Raw genomic sequence first — 16924 nt, 5'->3', positions numbered from 1 at the left:
AGGTACGTTTTCCTTCTCACCACTATGTCCTGCTGAGGCCGGGTCATGGTGGGCAGGACGTAGACGCAGTCCGCTGGGAAATCTCCCTTCTGATTGGTTCGTTCGTTAATGCCATGTGCCCAGCCAGAGTTGAGGACCTGCTCGCCGGTTTCCTGGTCCAACAGGATCAGGTCTCCTTTCCGGAAGCTCAGGAACGTGGACTCCTCTCCAGCTGAGGAAGAAAACGGCACTCTTTGTAAATCTTTTCCACACTGAATTTATTTCATTCGAAGCTGAGTGCGCCTCTCTGCTCAGGACTCACTGGGGTTGGGGTTGTCCTGCAGGGCGACCACAAACTTTGACCTCTTCCTCAGACCCTCCAGGAAGGTCACCACCAGGTCCCGGATGTCCTCTGCATTGTTGGAGGTGAAGGTGTACTCGTCTCCTTTGATGGTCGCCAAAGTGAAACTCTGACCCTGCAGCTTTCCTCCCCTGAAAGAAAAACAAAATACGCACTGACCGGCTTCACTGTCCAGGGTGACGATGAAACACCTACATTTAAGTTTAGGCTCCACTTTATACACTGAAACTCTTAACTCCCTCATTCCTCACTCACAGCCCTCAGATCAGAGAATCAGGTCAGATATAAGTGTCAGGTGGCCTCACCTGCTGCTGGAAACTGCAGTGATTTCTGGGAAGGAGAGCTCTAAGAGGACCTGTTCCTGCTCATCTACAAAATAAACTCCCGTCCAGTTGACGGCGACGATGAGGTCGTTTTTAGGCAGACTGGGACCTGAGAAGTAAAGATCAAAATTAAAAAAGAAAATAATTTACAGAACCAAGATGGATAAATAACAATTCTGAATTATTTTGCTTTAAACAATATCCGTCTTTATTTTCGTGTCACATTGTATCAAAGTTAGTGGAATGAAAAGCAGTCTGATGACGGACTGAAGGTGCCACATCATCCACAATGCCACTGGTACTTTACATAACATTAAAGTGTCATATCATGATATCAATGCTACAGCAACCCTATGCAGGCACGTTTCCTAGTGCCCAAAAACAACACAAGCCCGGGAACGTCAGCTTATCTAAAAAGGGAACTACTTTAACAACAAGAAGCACAGTACTGGAGGTGGAAAAACTAATGTGTTGCAGCACTCGAGGCAAAAAAACAAACTGCTGAGCGTCACTGTAGCGCTCGCTAGCTGCACTGCTTTATGACAGGAGGAACAAGCAGTGGATGGAAATGATTGGTGATTGTGCAGCTCCTTAAGAGTTTAGAAAGGAGTTTTTCCTTCCCACTGTCTCCAAGTGCTTGCTCATAGGGGGCCGTCTGATTGTTGGGGTTCTCTGTATTATTGTAGCATCTCTACCTACAATATAAAGCGCCTTGGTGCTATAAGAATACAATTTTATTGAACTGAGTAACTTCAGTCATAGTTGAACTAAACCTTAACAAATAATTTTACCAATAATCAATAACACGGTTCAGTATTTTTACACTTTAACTAAATGTCACCAAAGTTGTTCAAAATAATTAAAAAAGAAAGTTTCACCTGAAAACTTGAAGGCTTCGTAGAAACGAGAGAAGAGCAGCGGCCACTTGTGGCGAGCAAAGTCGACCACTTCCTCCTTCACCTTCTGAGGGTCGAACCTCTTCTGGGTGTAGATGCTCTGAGCACAGAGATGTTTATTACATTTACATGTGAAAATAAAAAATAAATAAAATACATGTATTTATCATACTGCTACAGATAACGTCCAAGCTAAACCTCTTTGTTTAGATATGACATTTCAGCGTTTCAACAATTTAAGCTGCAGTTGGCTCTAAAAGACAAACAGAATCACGTTCATCTACAAGCCTGCCTAAAAACTGGTGATAATCACCTTTTTATGAGCAGCCATGATGAAGTGAGCCCACTTCTCCACCGATCTGGAGGTGGTGATCTCTCTGTCCGGGATGTAAGATGGGATGAGGCTCAGCAGGCGCTCCAGGAGGATCTCTGAACCGTAGTCAATGTAATACTGCTGAGAGGCCAGCTCCGCGAGGTCATCCTGGAGACACAGAATAAATTTTAAAAAGTTTGTCCTGTCTCCTGTTCAGCCAGCCTGACATTAATCAGTGTGGATCGCGCTCATAACACGTGAGTTATTACGCTTATTATTAATGCTGAAAATCTGCAGTTCCTCCAAAGCCCACTGAAGGCTGACTACAAAAGTGAGTCACATCTCTATGTTATAATGTCCACTGTTGGAGCAGAAATGTTTCCAGCCTGCTACAATCACTGCTTCAGTTTCCCTTCACGTGCGTTTTTATTTAGTTTATTTTTACTCATGTAGTTTTTAGGAAACAGCACACTGTTTGCTTCTTCTCGAGGATTAGATGAGGCTTGTGGTTTCCTCTCCAGCTCATGCGTCTGCCCTAAATGCTGTTCTAGCTCTGAGGAGAAAAAAAAAGAAGAAAAAAAAAAAGCATGCACTTCCTAAACACTATTCTTTGAAAACAAAGAACAAAACAAAGGACATGTAGTCACCCTGTCACAGCGGTATTCTCCAAACTTGACGCCCCTGACGGTTTGCTGGTAGATCAGGTTGGTGGCGACCTGGTCTTCTGTTGGCTCGTGCCACGGCGTAAAGATTTCTTTCCTGAAGAACAGCCGCCAGGGGGCGTTCCTCTCCTGAGCTCCCTGCTCTTTGGCGTACTGCTCGCACTGCGACACGGCGTCCATCACATGGTCGCTCCCGCTGCCTAAAGAGGAGACCTGCAGGAGGAGATCAGAGGTGCAAACTGGTGACTGTTTTTTTCTCCAACAAACAGAGGTTCACATCCCTGCAGAGGCCACAAGCTCTCTGAGAAAGATCCAGATGATCCAAACTGTTCCAGAGCGTGAGGACTAACAGGTGCTAGAAAGGAAGATCATGCCTCGGAGCTCATATGATGCCGTGTGCATGCTCACCTTGTCAAACAGTGCGATGTACAGCGAGAAGCCAAAGCGGTCTCGCAGGTTGATCTTGTCCGACAGGGCGTTGCAGAGCTCCTTTGCTGTGGTGGCCGAGTCTGTCAGCAGCGTTTTGGTCGTGCCATCCATGAACGTCACCGGCAACATGATGGGCTTCTTCGATTTGGTGGCCTGGACGTTGATTTCACAAAAAGAAACAGTTCCAGCAAACGGTGGGTGAAGTCACAATGGCCATGTCTGCCTTTTATATACAGTCTATGGTTTATACCTGCAGCTCCAGCCAGGACGGAGGCTGCGTTCGCGTCCCATTCACAAATGTTCGTCTCAGACGTTCTTCACAGTATGGCGCGTAGCCTGGAGGCCCGCAGCTGATGAAGTTCCTCAGATACTGCAATCAAAAGGACATGGCTAATGTGTAGATATCAACACAGATAAAAATAAACTAACCACAAAAAAATTATTGTAATTGAGAATTTGTGTTTTTAATTTAAACGTTGGACGTACTGACCTTCACAAATTTATCTGATGGAGCGAAGCAGCCGACACACAAAGAGATGAGGATCCAGCCGCGAGCGTGAGAACTCTTAGACGGGTTCTGACTCAGCTGCTTACAGATCTGACAGTAGATCTCATCCCTAACACACACACACACACACACACACACACACACACACACACACATCTCAGAAATATCAAATTAAAGTTTCACTGAAAACAGGAAAACTTTGAAATTTCAGAGTGGGCCACGGCGCTGTGACGTCTCGGAAGGTCTATTTGATGAAATATACAAAGAGCGGCTTAGATACAAGTTTTTTCCTCCACATGTCCAGTTTTTATATGCAAGGACACACTTATGTAAGTTTGTTTACCTGAGTCCTGGCCTCAGGATTCCGTTGCCGATGATAAAGTGAAGTTTCTCCAGGTTGGATGTGGGACGATCTTCCAGCATGCTGTTGCCATGAAGACTGTACTCACCATCGTTAAGGCGCTTGGTGACCTGAAAAGCATCAGATGATGCTTAATTTGCCTATATGTTAGCAGGATTATTCACAAAATTATGGATTTGACCCAAAATGGATTTGAAATTGATCAAATAAAATATCTTCATAAATATGTCTGAGCTTGAGATAAAGTCCGACTTCATGTTTTTAACATGAAGTTCAAATCCAGATTTCCTTCTGCACCAGAAGCAGAATGTGGAGCGAATTTTCAGTCTCAGACTGCTCATATTTAAAACAAGACCAGCATCATATCACCCCTCTCTCTCTCTCTCTCTCTCTCTCTCACCTCCTCGGTGATCTTGGATTTCTTCTTCAGGGTGAGGGACACCAGTTTGTGTCGGACGCTGTTTTTCTTGTGGCTGTCAGAGTGAGGCGTCTGGAGGCGAGAGAAGGAAATCAGCTCACAGAGATCCTTTACACAGTCACTGTGACCTGCACCCTGTTATTCTGGATCTTTGGAAACTATATGAAGTAACAAATATTAAAAACAGATCAGTTACATGAATACACTGAATAACAGTTCATACTTTATAGTTATTCTTTATGCTTGGTTATATTTTTACAAATAGTCTTTTTTTCCTTCTCCTAATTAACTTTACATGAAAATCAAAATGCTAAATTCACCTTTTACCCCCGCTTAGGTTCCTCTGGTGGTCCAGACCATAACCCCATGGAACCAACAGTTAATCTTAACTGGATTTTTGAAACTTCTTTAAAGGAAATGTCACTTTTAGCTCATGTTAGCGTTTACACGCTCAAACCTTTAAACTTTACTCGTCCGTCACTCTTCCTCCTCACCTCTCCCTCCCCTTGCAGCGCCTGCAGCTCTCGCTTGTACGTCTTTTTCCCCAGCGTCTCGTAGATTTTGGTCATGACGGGGATCTTCTCGCTGCCGTCGCTGATGGCTGTGTGGTACTTTGGCTCCGGGAGATCGCCCATGAACCTCAGCACTGTGATCCACACCGCCAGAGCAGCCTGAGCAGATGCACAGGGCACAAGGAAACAAAAGGTTCATCAGGTGAAATGTTTGTTCCTTCATTGGTTCCTTCTTGGCTGGTAACAGGTCTTAGTACTCGCACCAGTCATCAGCATACTGGAGCACAGACTGTATGTAACCGATGCACACAGTCAGAACCTCCCTGAACTCATTACGTCTAAATTAAATTAAGGCTTAAACCTGAGAGAAGAGCAAAGCTCGCTGCAGAGCAACAGCTTCGTGTGGACTTTTTGAAAACAATCATGTCTTCAGTCGTTTGCAAAATACATTTTTACGTTTGTGGGGCCAGAGGTCAGACCTACCAGCTGGTCCCCCTCATCGTCGTGGAAGAGCAGCGGCTGTTTGAGAGGTCGTCGGACGTAGGTGTGTGTGGTGGTGCCCTGGAAGTAGGTGGCAGCAAACTTAGCGAACTTGTACTCCGATAAATCCTCCTCATCATCGTCCTCGGGCAGAGGAAGAGCCTCATCCAGATCCTCCTCCTCCAGCTCGTGATGGGTCCGCTCCAGATCCTGCAGAGAAGATGAGAATTTACTGTCTGCTGAAGTTTCCAGAAGTTTTTCAAATTCTCCAAATATTCCAACTTCAAAAATCCCTCAACTCTATCACTGCGTCTCAGAAACATGCACTCCTGCAGTACTGTTGTTGAAAACAGGTCATTCTTTTTAGAGAAAAAATTTACCTCACACATTCTTATTTATCTAAAGCTGTAATTGCACTGGATGGACGACTTGGTTATCTCTAATAATTTGAAATAACTGCCAACATGATATCTGATTTTAATGCCCTATAAATCTGCCATGTCTGTTATTCACAAAGTTAAATTCAGTTCAATTCAATCTTATTTATATAGCACCAAATCACAACAACAGCTGCCTCAAGGCGCTTAAAGTAACAACTCCACCACAAACTACCCGACACTTTTCACCAAACACAGATCCTGTATTTATTTTTTTCTTCTTTTCAGAAAGAGTTTTGTTCTCTTCACAGCTTTCTCCTGAATTTTTCCTGCATGACTGGGAAATATAAATAAAAGTTTGCAAATTTAGGAGAGTCCAGGCAAGTTCAAATCTACCCAAACACTTAAGTCTTCAAGGATTATGAGATTTATCATATTGATTGCAGTTTTTAATAGGACCAACACACTGATGTGTAGCTGTGTATTTGAGTAAGCAGTCATGCCACACACACAGACGATGGCGTTATTAATGATCGGGGCTTAAGGATTCATTTTCCCTCCTCCTGATCAGACACCTTTGCCAACAGGACCAGTTTTACTGATTACACACGTTGGGTAACTGTACCTTTGGCCTTTATGAGAAAACTGTTCATTAATAAGAGGAAAACTTTGGTCGTGTCACCTCAAAGCCAGCAGGGGCTTGCCCTTCCTGACCCGGGAAAGAACTGGTGGTCCCCAGGAAGCCGAACATCTTGTCCACCATGTCTGAGTCATTGACAGGCTCCATGCGGGCCTTCTCCATCTGCTCGACCATCTCCTTCTTCCTCCGAGCCTCCTCCTTCTCCTTCTTCTCCCGCTCAGCGTCCTCTTTGGCCAGCTGAGCCAGACGCTCCTGAAGAAAGAAAAATTGCACTAGATATCAAAAATACAGAACAATCCTGTATCTTTCTCTTTCTCCAAGAAGCACGGCACAAGCAGAGTCCAATAATTCAAATATGGAGCTGGAAATATTGTACCTGCTGCTTTATTTCACATTAAAAGTGCTGAAGCAGAGAACTGTGACCCAGTTTTACAAACTGTCAAACGTTCAAGCAGCTCTGTGGGAGTTTCGGTTTTAGTCAGGAGTGAATTTAAACGTGATGATAAATTATTATTATCCACTTCCCTGCTCTGCTTGATTGATGTTTTAAATGTTGTCAGATGTTAAATTTGTTCACCTGGTGTTTGCGTTCAGCCTCAGCTTTCGCTCTCTTTGCAGACATCTGGTTCCTCAGCTTGGCTTCTTCAGCCAGACGCATCTTCTCAGCCTCCAGCCTCCTCCGGTACTGAGAGGAGAAATGAAGGAGTCCACCATTAAAGACTAAATCAAAACTGCAGCAGCCAGCTACCAAAACACCCTCGGCACAGCAGCAGTTCAACTTTTGAATGCCTCATTTTTTTATGAAAAATGTAATGACACTTTGAGGCCAAGCATTAATTTAACAAAGAAATCAAGAGAAGCATAGAAATTATAATGTATAAAACGATATAAAATCTATCAAGCTCTAGATTTTATAAACTGATGACATGAACGTGATCTCATCATCTCTAAAACTGAAAACTTGTGTGTGTAAAAGGAGTTTTACGTATGCGTGTGTGTGTGTGTGTGTACCTCTCCCTTCAGCCTCTTGTACAATCGTCGAGCGATCATTCCTCTCGTGTAGGCCTGGATGGTGATGACGGCCCACAGCCGGTGTCTGAATGCTCGACGCACCAAGAAGCCACGACAACGACCCTGGAAGGCTGTGATTCGCTGACGGGCCACGTGATATGATGCGCACAACTTCCTGGAACGAACCAGAGCTTGGAGGCGAGAAAAGCCAGCTCGCATCTGAAAGTAAAGAGGAGGACAGTTCAGCGAGTCTTTGAGTTTATTTTGTTTCCACTTTTCTCAAACTGCTGCTCGATGCTCACAGCTCCATAGTTCTTCCTGCACTGATATCCTCTCCACGTCTTCTGGATCAGCACTGCCGACTTCTTCATCTTTAGGAAGTTGGATCTGAAATTGAAAATAATCAGAAATGACTATTTGTATGACCTCTTGTTTTACTGTTCATACAAAGACAGAAAACATTTACCAGAATCCGAGAAACTGTTTTAAAGTAGCATTCACAGAGAGACTTGTTTGTCTCATATTCTGCTTTCAAAGAAAACAGAAAAGTAAACAGGAGAAATAAAGGCGTTTCCCACACATGCTTGGGTAAAGTGCACAGGTAGCATTAGTAACTCCTTTAGCATGCCCACTGTCTTATTTTGAAAGTTCTGTTGCTCTTCCCCCGAATAGCCCCGACTCATCCTGTCTTGTGTTAAACTGGCTTCCTGGCCAACTTGTATCTGTGCCAGTCCTCACAGTCTCACGGGCGCACTCCTCCAGCTCGGACTGCAGCTAGTGATGACAGTCACACTCAGGAGATATGCTGAAGTGTCAATTTTAAGCAGGTGCAGAACAACACCATTGCAAGCTAAGGTCTGAGAGTGTGATGTTTGACTTCAACTCCGGGATAAGAATCACTGGCAGCTGCATAAAATATAATATATAAAATAAAATCTCAGTCTGTGAGAAACGCTGAAGACCCACCTGTCCTTGAAACCCCGAACCACCTTCTGGATGAGGATGACCTTGTCTGTGATGGCCTTGTCTCTCTCGATCTCCAGCAGCATGTCGTGATGATCCTGGACAGAATAATAAACACAAAACACACTCTGCACGGTTCTGTTTCTCTGCTCTGACTCAGTTTGAGAAAGTTTTAGGTGATCATCTGAGACATTTTACTCAAAACCACAAAAGTCACCTACTGGTGGTCCTGGAGGAAAAGCCAGGAGGATCAAAGTCAGTGTACTTTAACTGAAATAGAGCAGCTGTCACTTCCAGCTAACGTGGCAAAATATAAATATCTGCTTTCCAAAAATATAACATGTAGGACACAGGCAGGATACACAAGCTGACAGTTTTCAACTAACATGACACACAGCTGATTGTAAACACCTAGAGCTTCTTCCCGTCATCTGTCCACCCGCATGCAGGCTGATCTGACCACGTCCTGTCGGGGAAGCATGAGCACTGCTCTGCTTTCACCCACTGAACTTTCTCCTTCCTGCTGTACTTCCTGTCTGGCCGAGCAGCGAGGCCTGAGGGAGATGAGCCTCAACTCCACCACGGTCAACACATCTCAGTGCTCCACCCCCCAACTTATCAATCTAAAAACACTTTGATGGTGAAAGTGTCACATTGTATCCACTATGATTTAAGGGCTGAAGATCCACCCCCTTCACCAAAATTACATTTTATTCCCAGGAACGATCGTTGATGCGCGCTTTGAATGCAGGAAGTAAAGAAAATAAAAGGCAGAAACATAAAATGAAGATAACGGCTGTGCTGCCATCTCTCAGAGTGACTATTGAAAAAAAAAAAAAAATGCTTTGACAGGCTGTGCTCGCCACGTCAAACTACACTGTGGAGCCAGATGATATGTTCTTTTAACCTCTGTATGGGGATGGCCAGCTAACAGACGTGACCTCTGACCTGATCCGTAATACATGATTGTATAAAGTGGGCAGATAGACAACTGGAAACTAAAACACGCAGTGTTTCCCATCAGCAGACGTGTGGACTGGAAACAACCAGAGCAGATTCACGGCTGGGATGAACAAGAGCTGAGCGACTCAGAGACGAGAATGTAAAGAAGTTCTAGATAATGTGTAAAGACATCTCAGTGGAAAGATAAGAGAACAGTAGTTTACGCTGTGCCAGCATTTAGCCTGGCATCAGTGATCTTTGGAAATGCAGCGAGCCCTGTGATAAGTTTCACACTGGTCCTGTTTGCAGCTGTGTGAAGTGGCTGGGATGAGAAGTAGCACCTACCAAGTCTGAGACTTTGAACAACACCCTGCCGGCTTTTCTGCCCTGTGTGGACACACGGCTGCATGCAGGAGTACCTTGAGGAAGATCTTGGTTTTTCCCATCTGCCAGTCGTCGTCTCTGCCGAGCACGGCCTCAGCAATCCTCTCACAGGTTCCTCTCAGGTCCTCCTGATGGAAACAGAGACAGTATCAACCAATATATTTTTATTCCTGAACTCTACCAGAGTAGCTTTGCATGATTCACAGTTCAAAAATAATCCTCATTTATCTCATACTGGGCCTCAGTGTGAAACAAGCTCTTTAAACCCTTCAAACCAACTTTCTCCAGACAGGCTGGTCCTCAGACAGGCTGTGCTCACAGAGCTGTGTGTCCAAGATGACCATATAAGGCATATCCTCTCTCGCTGACATCACATGGAGCAAAGAATAGAAAAAAAACTGTCTGAAACTGAGTGTTCAAGGAATTCTATATCCTAAGTTTCTAAGTCACAGGGATTACATTTGCAGGTAATGCCTGTAATCCCAAACATGTCCACAGCTTTAGAAATAAAGTTTCTTTGTCTAACATAACCCAAAATTACTTTCACTGAATTTGCCAAGTTTGAGCAAAATAAACATCAACTTAATCACAATGAACACAGGTCAAACCACGACACGTATTTAACTGCAATAATAAGTCAGATATTAAAAATACAAATGTTTTCAAAGTGACAAACACACAAAATATGACCTGTGAAGCGGCAGAGGGCGGGGTCGAGGAAACATAACATGCATGTTCCAAGAAAAACAGGCAGCTGGTGGGAGTGTGGGAAAAACTGCACAGTGAAAACATGTGTGGCACCAGAAAATACCCTCATGACAAACTCTCGCACGCACAAACCCACAACAAAGAGAGACAGTCGCTCACTTCCCATAGCAATGCCCCGCTGGGCCCATGTCACACAGAGGCTACACAGCAGGCCACATTCTGTAAGAAGAAGCTACAGCTGCTACAAAATTACTTATCCAAGCTCAGTTCTGTTGTAATTGAAGTAAAACAAACACTTTTTTCCAATTCCAAAAAAAAAACAACCAAACAAATAAACAAAAAAAAAAAAAAAACTTTGCAGAGGTTTTTTTTTTTTTTTTAAAACAAATTAATTTGTTAAAAAAACAAATTCTTCTTCATAACTAAAGTGCCCCTCCTCAAAACGCTGAGGTGATCCGCAGCTCTCTCAGACCAGAGTTTCACACAGATGAATACTGTGATATAAGATTATCAGTGCACAAAGATTTTCACTGAATCTCAAAAATGTTTTTGGTCCAGTTGGAGAGATTTTAACAGTTAGACAACAAGTGCTTTTTTAAACCACCAAAAAGTTCAGAGTTAAGGTAAAAGGGACTGAATGCAGCTGCGTGACCCCCGGTTATGTCAGATAAATGCTACCATAAAACCGTTGATCTCCTCCTACAGCCTTTTTTTGTTTTTTAAAACACCTCATCGGTGTGGCCACAAAAATAGAAAAATGTGCATTTTTTTTAACTTTAACTTTGTTTTTGTTTTTTTAACTTCCTTTAACTTTATTATTGTGCTATCTACTGTACAATATAAAGCGCCTTGAGGCGACTTTTGTTGTGATTTGGCGCTATATAAATAAAATTGAATTGAATTGAACTTTCAGGCAGTTACTCCATCGTCAGGTTTTTAATGTGACAGCTGCAATTTTCAGATATTGAGTATTTAAATAATTTTATTGTTTCCATGTCTACAAACCAGATTAGATTCATGTTTAAATTGAACCATAAAAATGAATCAAAGATTTTAAAAATTGATTTAAAAACTGCCTGACTATAATCAACTACAAAATACAATCAAGTCATCAAAGTATTGAGTCACTAGTTCTTGATTATTTTGAGTTTAAATGATTTTATTTATTTCAGTGAATATGTAATTGACTCAACTGTGAATTAATTAAGTCATTAAGTCACATCATTAAGACAAAGAAAATTAGTTTTGAAAGAAGCGACAGGTAAAGACTGCCTAAAAAGCTCTGGTATAAAATCTAATGCACTCATAACTGATTCCAATGTTCTTTTGAACTTCCATGACACCATTTGTGAAAACCGTCCTGATCACGAGACGTTCCTGATCCAAACTCTGTCCCATGTCCAGCAACAACAACAAGAAGAGCTGCGCTGTGCAAAAAGAGGACAGTTTCCAGGCATCAAATGCAAGAATCACACAGTGAAACTCTTCTTTTTCTTGAAACTGGTCATCAACCGTGATGAGAAACTTTGCTTCATTTATACTTGATGAACTTTTTCTGATCTTTACTTTTTTGCTACATTTTCCAATAAAAAATGAAGAGTTGGAGTACCTGGAGTTGGGAATACATAAATTATTCTGGGTGTGTTGATTTAAAAAGTAAAAAAGTAAAATTTTATTTATATAGCACCTTTCAAGATAAAAATCACAAAGTGCTTTACAGAGGCAGAAAACAGACATTAAAATCCAAAACAAAACAAAATTAACCAAAAGCGAGTTTAAACAGATGGGTTTTTAACTGCTTTTTAAAAGACATGACTGAGTCCACAGATCTCAAACTCAAAGGGAGCGAGTTCCAGAGTCTGGGAGCCACTGATACAAACGCTCTGTCACCTTTTGTTTTTAACCTTGTATGCGGGACAACCAGCAACCCCTGGTCACAAGACCTCAGGGACCTGCTGGGGTGATAAGAAAGAAGAAGATCACTTAAGTAAGTTGGAGCTACACCGTGCAGGGCCCTATAAGTCATGATTATGATCTTAAATTGGACCCTGAACTTGACAGGGAGCCAATGCTTCGGAACGTGACACAATGGGACTCAGCTTAGCGATATATCTTAAATGGTAAAAACAAGAGTGAACCAAAGATTTAACGTGTGTGTCCAACGTCAGAGCTGAATCAAGTGTAACACCAAGGTTCCTAATGGATGATTTAATATAAGAAGCAAGAGGGCCTAGATTTTTAACCACGAGGGGAACAAATTTCTCAGGAGCAAAGACAATGACTTCCGTTTTATCACCATTTAGCTGAATTACCAGCCATCCAATCTCTAATGGAATCTAAGCAGGACTGCAAGATTTGGAGCTTAGAAACATCAGGTGGCCTAAAAGAGATATATAGCTGAATATCATCTGCATAACAATGATATGAAATATCAGAGAAAGAGCTAAGAAGTTGCAGAAGAGGGAGTAAATACAACAAAAACAATAACGGTCCCAAGACAGAGCCCTGAGGCACCCCATAGGCAAGAGAGCTGACGGAGGCCAAAAAACCCAATAATACGGTGCGTCCACCAGACCCATCAACACACCTGTAGTTACTCTACCTGTTTGTACGCCGGTTTGACTCCAGGCATGAGCACCCGGTAGCGGTCGACGAACTCCACGAAGGTGTAGCGGATGGGATATCCAGCACGGCGGATTCGGATGGTCTCCATCATACCTGAGTACCTCAGCTGACGCACACACAGCTCCCTGTCAAACAGCTGCAGACACAAACACGAAGCTGGAACAGTTTTTTGACAAGGTCCCAGCTTTGGCTGAAGAAGCTGAGAAAGGTTAAAGGTCATAGCTGCAAAGATTTGGTACTTGGTAGCTGAGAGTAGACATGACGGGTGAACAGGGATATTTTATTTAATCTAGCAACATGAAACTGCCTTAGATCACTACATACTATTATTTTTCTATAATTAAGTAACCCATTAACCATTTCACCATTTTTCCTCCTCATTGTGCATCTTAAACAGCCACTCCACTTTTTCTCAAACAATCCTGTTTGTCAGCTGAACTTATTGTGGCTTTTTCTTCATCCCTCATTTTCAACTTCTTAATTACAGTTTGAACTCTGCTGACCGGCATTCTCATTTCCCTGATTATATTTTCATATCCTTTTCCTGTTTTATAAAGTTCAACTATGTTCTCCAGCAGATCCTTTGAGAGGTCTTCTGCTTTCACCGGCGTCTTTCAGGAGCCCAGAAACTCACCGACCTTTTATGCACACAAACTCATTACAAGCAAACAGATCACAGGTGAGGACGATCATCTTTAGTAGTCATTTAAACCTGTGTGTGTCAACACTGTGTATGGTACCATGCTAACACTTTCTTTTAAAAATAATAAATGATTTTACTGAAACCACCAACCATGAATGAAAAACATTTTTGTAGCAGCATTCATATTTTCTGAAAAAACTCTGCCAGGATACGTAAACATATGAGTTGAACTCAGGATACAGGTCAGGTCCAAACGTTTGACTTATCTTTGTGCTGCACTGTAACACAAATACCCCTCAAACTTGCAGCTACAGCACAGCCTGAATTTAAAGAGATAATCTTTATTTGTCACCATGGCTGTGGTAACGGTCAGACATGGAGTCGCTGCAGGTAGAGAGTGGAGAGCCACGGGAAAATACGGAGGGAAATTAGGTTATGGGAATCAGAGTTACAGAGAGAAAAACAAGCAAAAGCTTAATTTAAATCAGCTTTTATCCATTTCTATCGTTAATCGATTAAAAACTTTTTCATGCATTTTTGCTCCGGCTCAAAAATTAGCAGGAAATAAATTCCACATGACATCGTGAGGATGACTCCAACATGTTTTAATGACAGGAAACAAAGAAAGCCCTACACACTATGGAAGGTACAAAGCATAAAAACAGGTTTGTAGTTTATCAGGTATCTGCAGGGTTGAACAGAAATAAATTAAAAAAAAAAAAAAAAAAGTTTTCTAATGCAAAACAAAGTAAAAATACTGTTTTACTATTTCACTGTATCATGTTAACCTCTACAACTTCTTCATAACTAAAGTGCCCCTCCTCTGCAGCAGAGTTTCTAATGAGCATTAACTTCTGAATCAACCTTTTTCTTTTAATATGCGTTTACCTTCGTAATTCATCTTAACACTGAACTAAGCAAAGACATGTTTTGCCTCCCTGTGACTGCAGACTTCCAGTCACTGCTGTTATTTTAACCCCGACTCGTATCCGCGGACAGCGTGTCAGACTCACCATCGGCTTCTTGTATTCATTGGGTTTGATGCAGCGGACGAAGAACGGCTGACAGACGCTCAGAGTTCTCATCAGCAGCTCCAGAGATCTTTTAAACTGGCTGCTCAGGGTGGGCGAACGCTTCCTGGTCTCTGCCCCCTACGCACGCACACACACACACGCACGCGCGCACACACACACACACACACACACAGCAACAACCCTGTTAGAAACAATGAGGACTCCTCCTGCTCTTCCTGAGCTCGGACACAAACCTCTTTCCTCTCTGAACAGAAAAGTCTGACGCTTCAGCTTCACTCAGTCAAACCTGCTGACTGAGCAGCGACTGTGTCACAAGGAAGGAGCTGCAATCAATTAACTGATGCATCAATCAGCTCAACCAGAGAAAACTGTTGTAGCCCTGTTTTTAAAATTATTGTAAAACTTATTTAAAACTAAAATTAATCACATCATTTAAATTAAAGTAAAATAGCATCACTCACAACAATGTAGTTTTAATAACAACAATAACTTTCTGGTTATTTGTGTATTTAAAGAAATTTCTTGAATTTTGAGACTTAATTTAAAAAGTTTTGCGACATTTTCCTCCAGACTATGAATAAGCTCATGAAAAAATAAATAAATAAAAAAAATTTAAAATCATTTTTAATATTATTCAGCAACATTATATTAATTAAAATTAAAAGTCTAAAAAATAATCACGTCACTGTCCATTAATAATTACAACTTCTTGCAGCCATGTTTTACAAACTATTTCAATATTAGTTACCGGAGAAGCCTTACAAATCGTCAGTTAGATTAAGATTTATAGATTTACATTAGTCAATAATAATAATAATAATAATAATAAAGAGCGATATTTGAGAAACAAAAGTGAGCTTCTTACCAAAGTTTCGTGAGCACAGAGCTAACTGAGCTTTGTGGCTATAAAGAGAAAAATGTTCTAACATTCCTCCATCGTGCATGTTTGTATTTGAGCCTCACTCAGGTAGAAATGAATGTTTCAGCCGGTGTTTGAGCTGTTTACAGATCACCTGCTGCTTCCCTGTGCAGACTAAACTCAGCGACCTGATCTAAATCTGACCCCGTTCAATCATTTCTACCTTCAAGCTACATGAGCGCGCAGATTTCACAGCACGAGCTGCTGCACCGATCACCGTCAAATAAACCTCGTCACAGTCTGTGGAGGTGTTTGTCTTTACCCAGGTGTCGCTGGTAGATACGTTACTGCCCTCGAGCGGTAACAGGCATGTATTACAACACTGCAATTAATACATTCAGGTGATAAAATATAAATATAAGTTATAATTATATTAAAGACAAATTAATGTACAGGTCTGGATTCACCACTGGTTCGATTATTTAAAACAACTTTAATACTAATATAATCCATATTTATTAAAAGCTTTAGGTGGAGCAGAAACCTTGCTGCCCTTAAAACTTTAAAAAGTATTCATTAGTAAATATTAAATGTTATAATATGTCAAGTAGTTTGCTAAAGAAGCATCTGATGTCACAAAATAATGTTAATTTGTAAACAAACAAAACAGATAAAAAATAAAAAATAAAATAAAGGCTCGGTGGGGTTTGTTTGCCGATTTCTGCCCGCAGATGGTTTGTGAAAAGAAGTTACGGCTATATGTTATTGTTAACTACATTAAAATTTTGGTAATATTTACTAATGCTAGTTTTTACCTCGCCGACTGCAGTACTAACTTTGAATTTGTTTAGTATCACCGCAGTAAAATGGATAAGAAACAAACAATAAATGATGTTTTTTAAAAGATGGCTCAAATATATCCTGTGACTGTGTTGCAATAAAGAAAGGGTAAATAAATTAAAAGTAAAAATAAAAACACACAAAATAAATAGTATAAAAGACTAAAATTACAATGAATGTGATATGAAGCTGTTTTTAAAAGTTTTTTTGTTTGTTTTTGTTTTTTTCTTTTTACATGAGGCTTACTGAAACACTATTAAAGGCAGAAAATAAAATGATCGGTGAGCTACAGTATAATCTTTTGACATTACTCTCGGATGAAAGCACACACAGTATGAAAATAACCACCACACACATGGAGTTGTATTCATCAGCCTTTTGGTTGAATCTGATTCAGCTATGACAAAAGTATGTGAGCTATGGGATGTTCAGACCATGTTTGAAGTCAGAGAGGAATCAATGAAATGGAAATAGAAGGGAAAATGAAGAGGATGAAGATGCAGCGCTGGGATGTTTGATTTCTCATCTTTACCTTGGATGGAGCTGCGGTGGAACTAACAGGAGCGTAACCACACAGAAACTGGCAGAAGCAGCACACAGACATGCAAATGCAAACACACAAAGAGACAAACAGGGAGGGAAGACAAAGAAGTCAG

The 16924-nt window shown here is 41.5% G+C and overlaps 1 protein-coding gene across 1 annotated transcript in view; it reads right to left on the bottom strand.

The window, feature by feature from the left end:
• The window catches only part of myo7aa (myosin VIIAa), a 54426-nt gene that overhangs the window by 13726 nt on the left and 23776 nt on the right, over window positions 1–16924 (bottom strand). Inside the window, exons 16-36 of the mRNA XM_005474945.4 lie at window positions 14549–14686; window positions 12870–13028; window positions 9595–9687; window positions 8237–8331; window positions 7573–7657; window positions 7271–7489; window positions 6837–6944; window positions 6302–6511; window positions 5246–5452; window positions 4745–4921; window positions 4233–4322; window positions 3815–3942; window positions 3454–3580; window positions 3214–3333; window positions 2943–3116; window positions 2520–2747; window positions 1873–2040; window positions 1542–1659; window positions 646–772; window positions 302–471; window positions 21–211 (exon numbers count right to left, since the gene is read on the bottom strand). Of these exons, the coding sequence (XP_005475002.2) occupies window positions 21–211; window positions 302–471; window positions 646–772; window positions 1542–1659; window positions 1873–2040; window positions 2520–2747; window positions 2943–3116; window positions 3214–3333; window positions 3454–3580; window positions 3815–3942; window positions 4233–4322; window positions 4745–4921; window positions 5246–5452; window positions 6302–6511; window positions 6837–6944; window positions 7271–7489; window positions 7573–7657; window positions 8237–8331; window positions 9595–9687; window positions 12870–13028; window positions 14549–14686 (3132 nt within the window). The remainder of the gene's footprint in view (window positions 1–20; window positions 212–301; window positions 472–645; window positions 773–1541; window positions 1660–1872; window positions 2041–2519; window positions 2748–2942; window positions 3117–3213; window positions 3334–3453; window positions 3581–3814; window positions 3943–4232; window positions 4323–4744; window positions 4922–5245; window positions 5453–6301; window positions 6512–6836; window positions 6945–7270; window positions 7490–7572; window positions 7658–8236; window positions 8332–9594; window positions 9688–12869; window positions 13029–14548; window positions 14687–16924) is intronic.

This window comes from Oreochromis niloticus, linkage group LG14, assembly GCF_001858045.2.
Source record: "Oreochromis niloticus isolate F11D_XX linkage group LG14, O_niloticus_UMD_NMBU, whole genome shotgun sequence".
Classification (NCBI taxonomy): Eukaryota; Metazoa; Chordata; class Actinopteri; order Cichliformes; family Cichlidae; genus Oreochromis; species Oreochromis niloticus.
The sequence above is the reverse complement of the archived record's forward strand: the minus strand, read 5'-3'. Positions and strand labels throughout refer to the sequence as shown.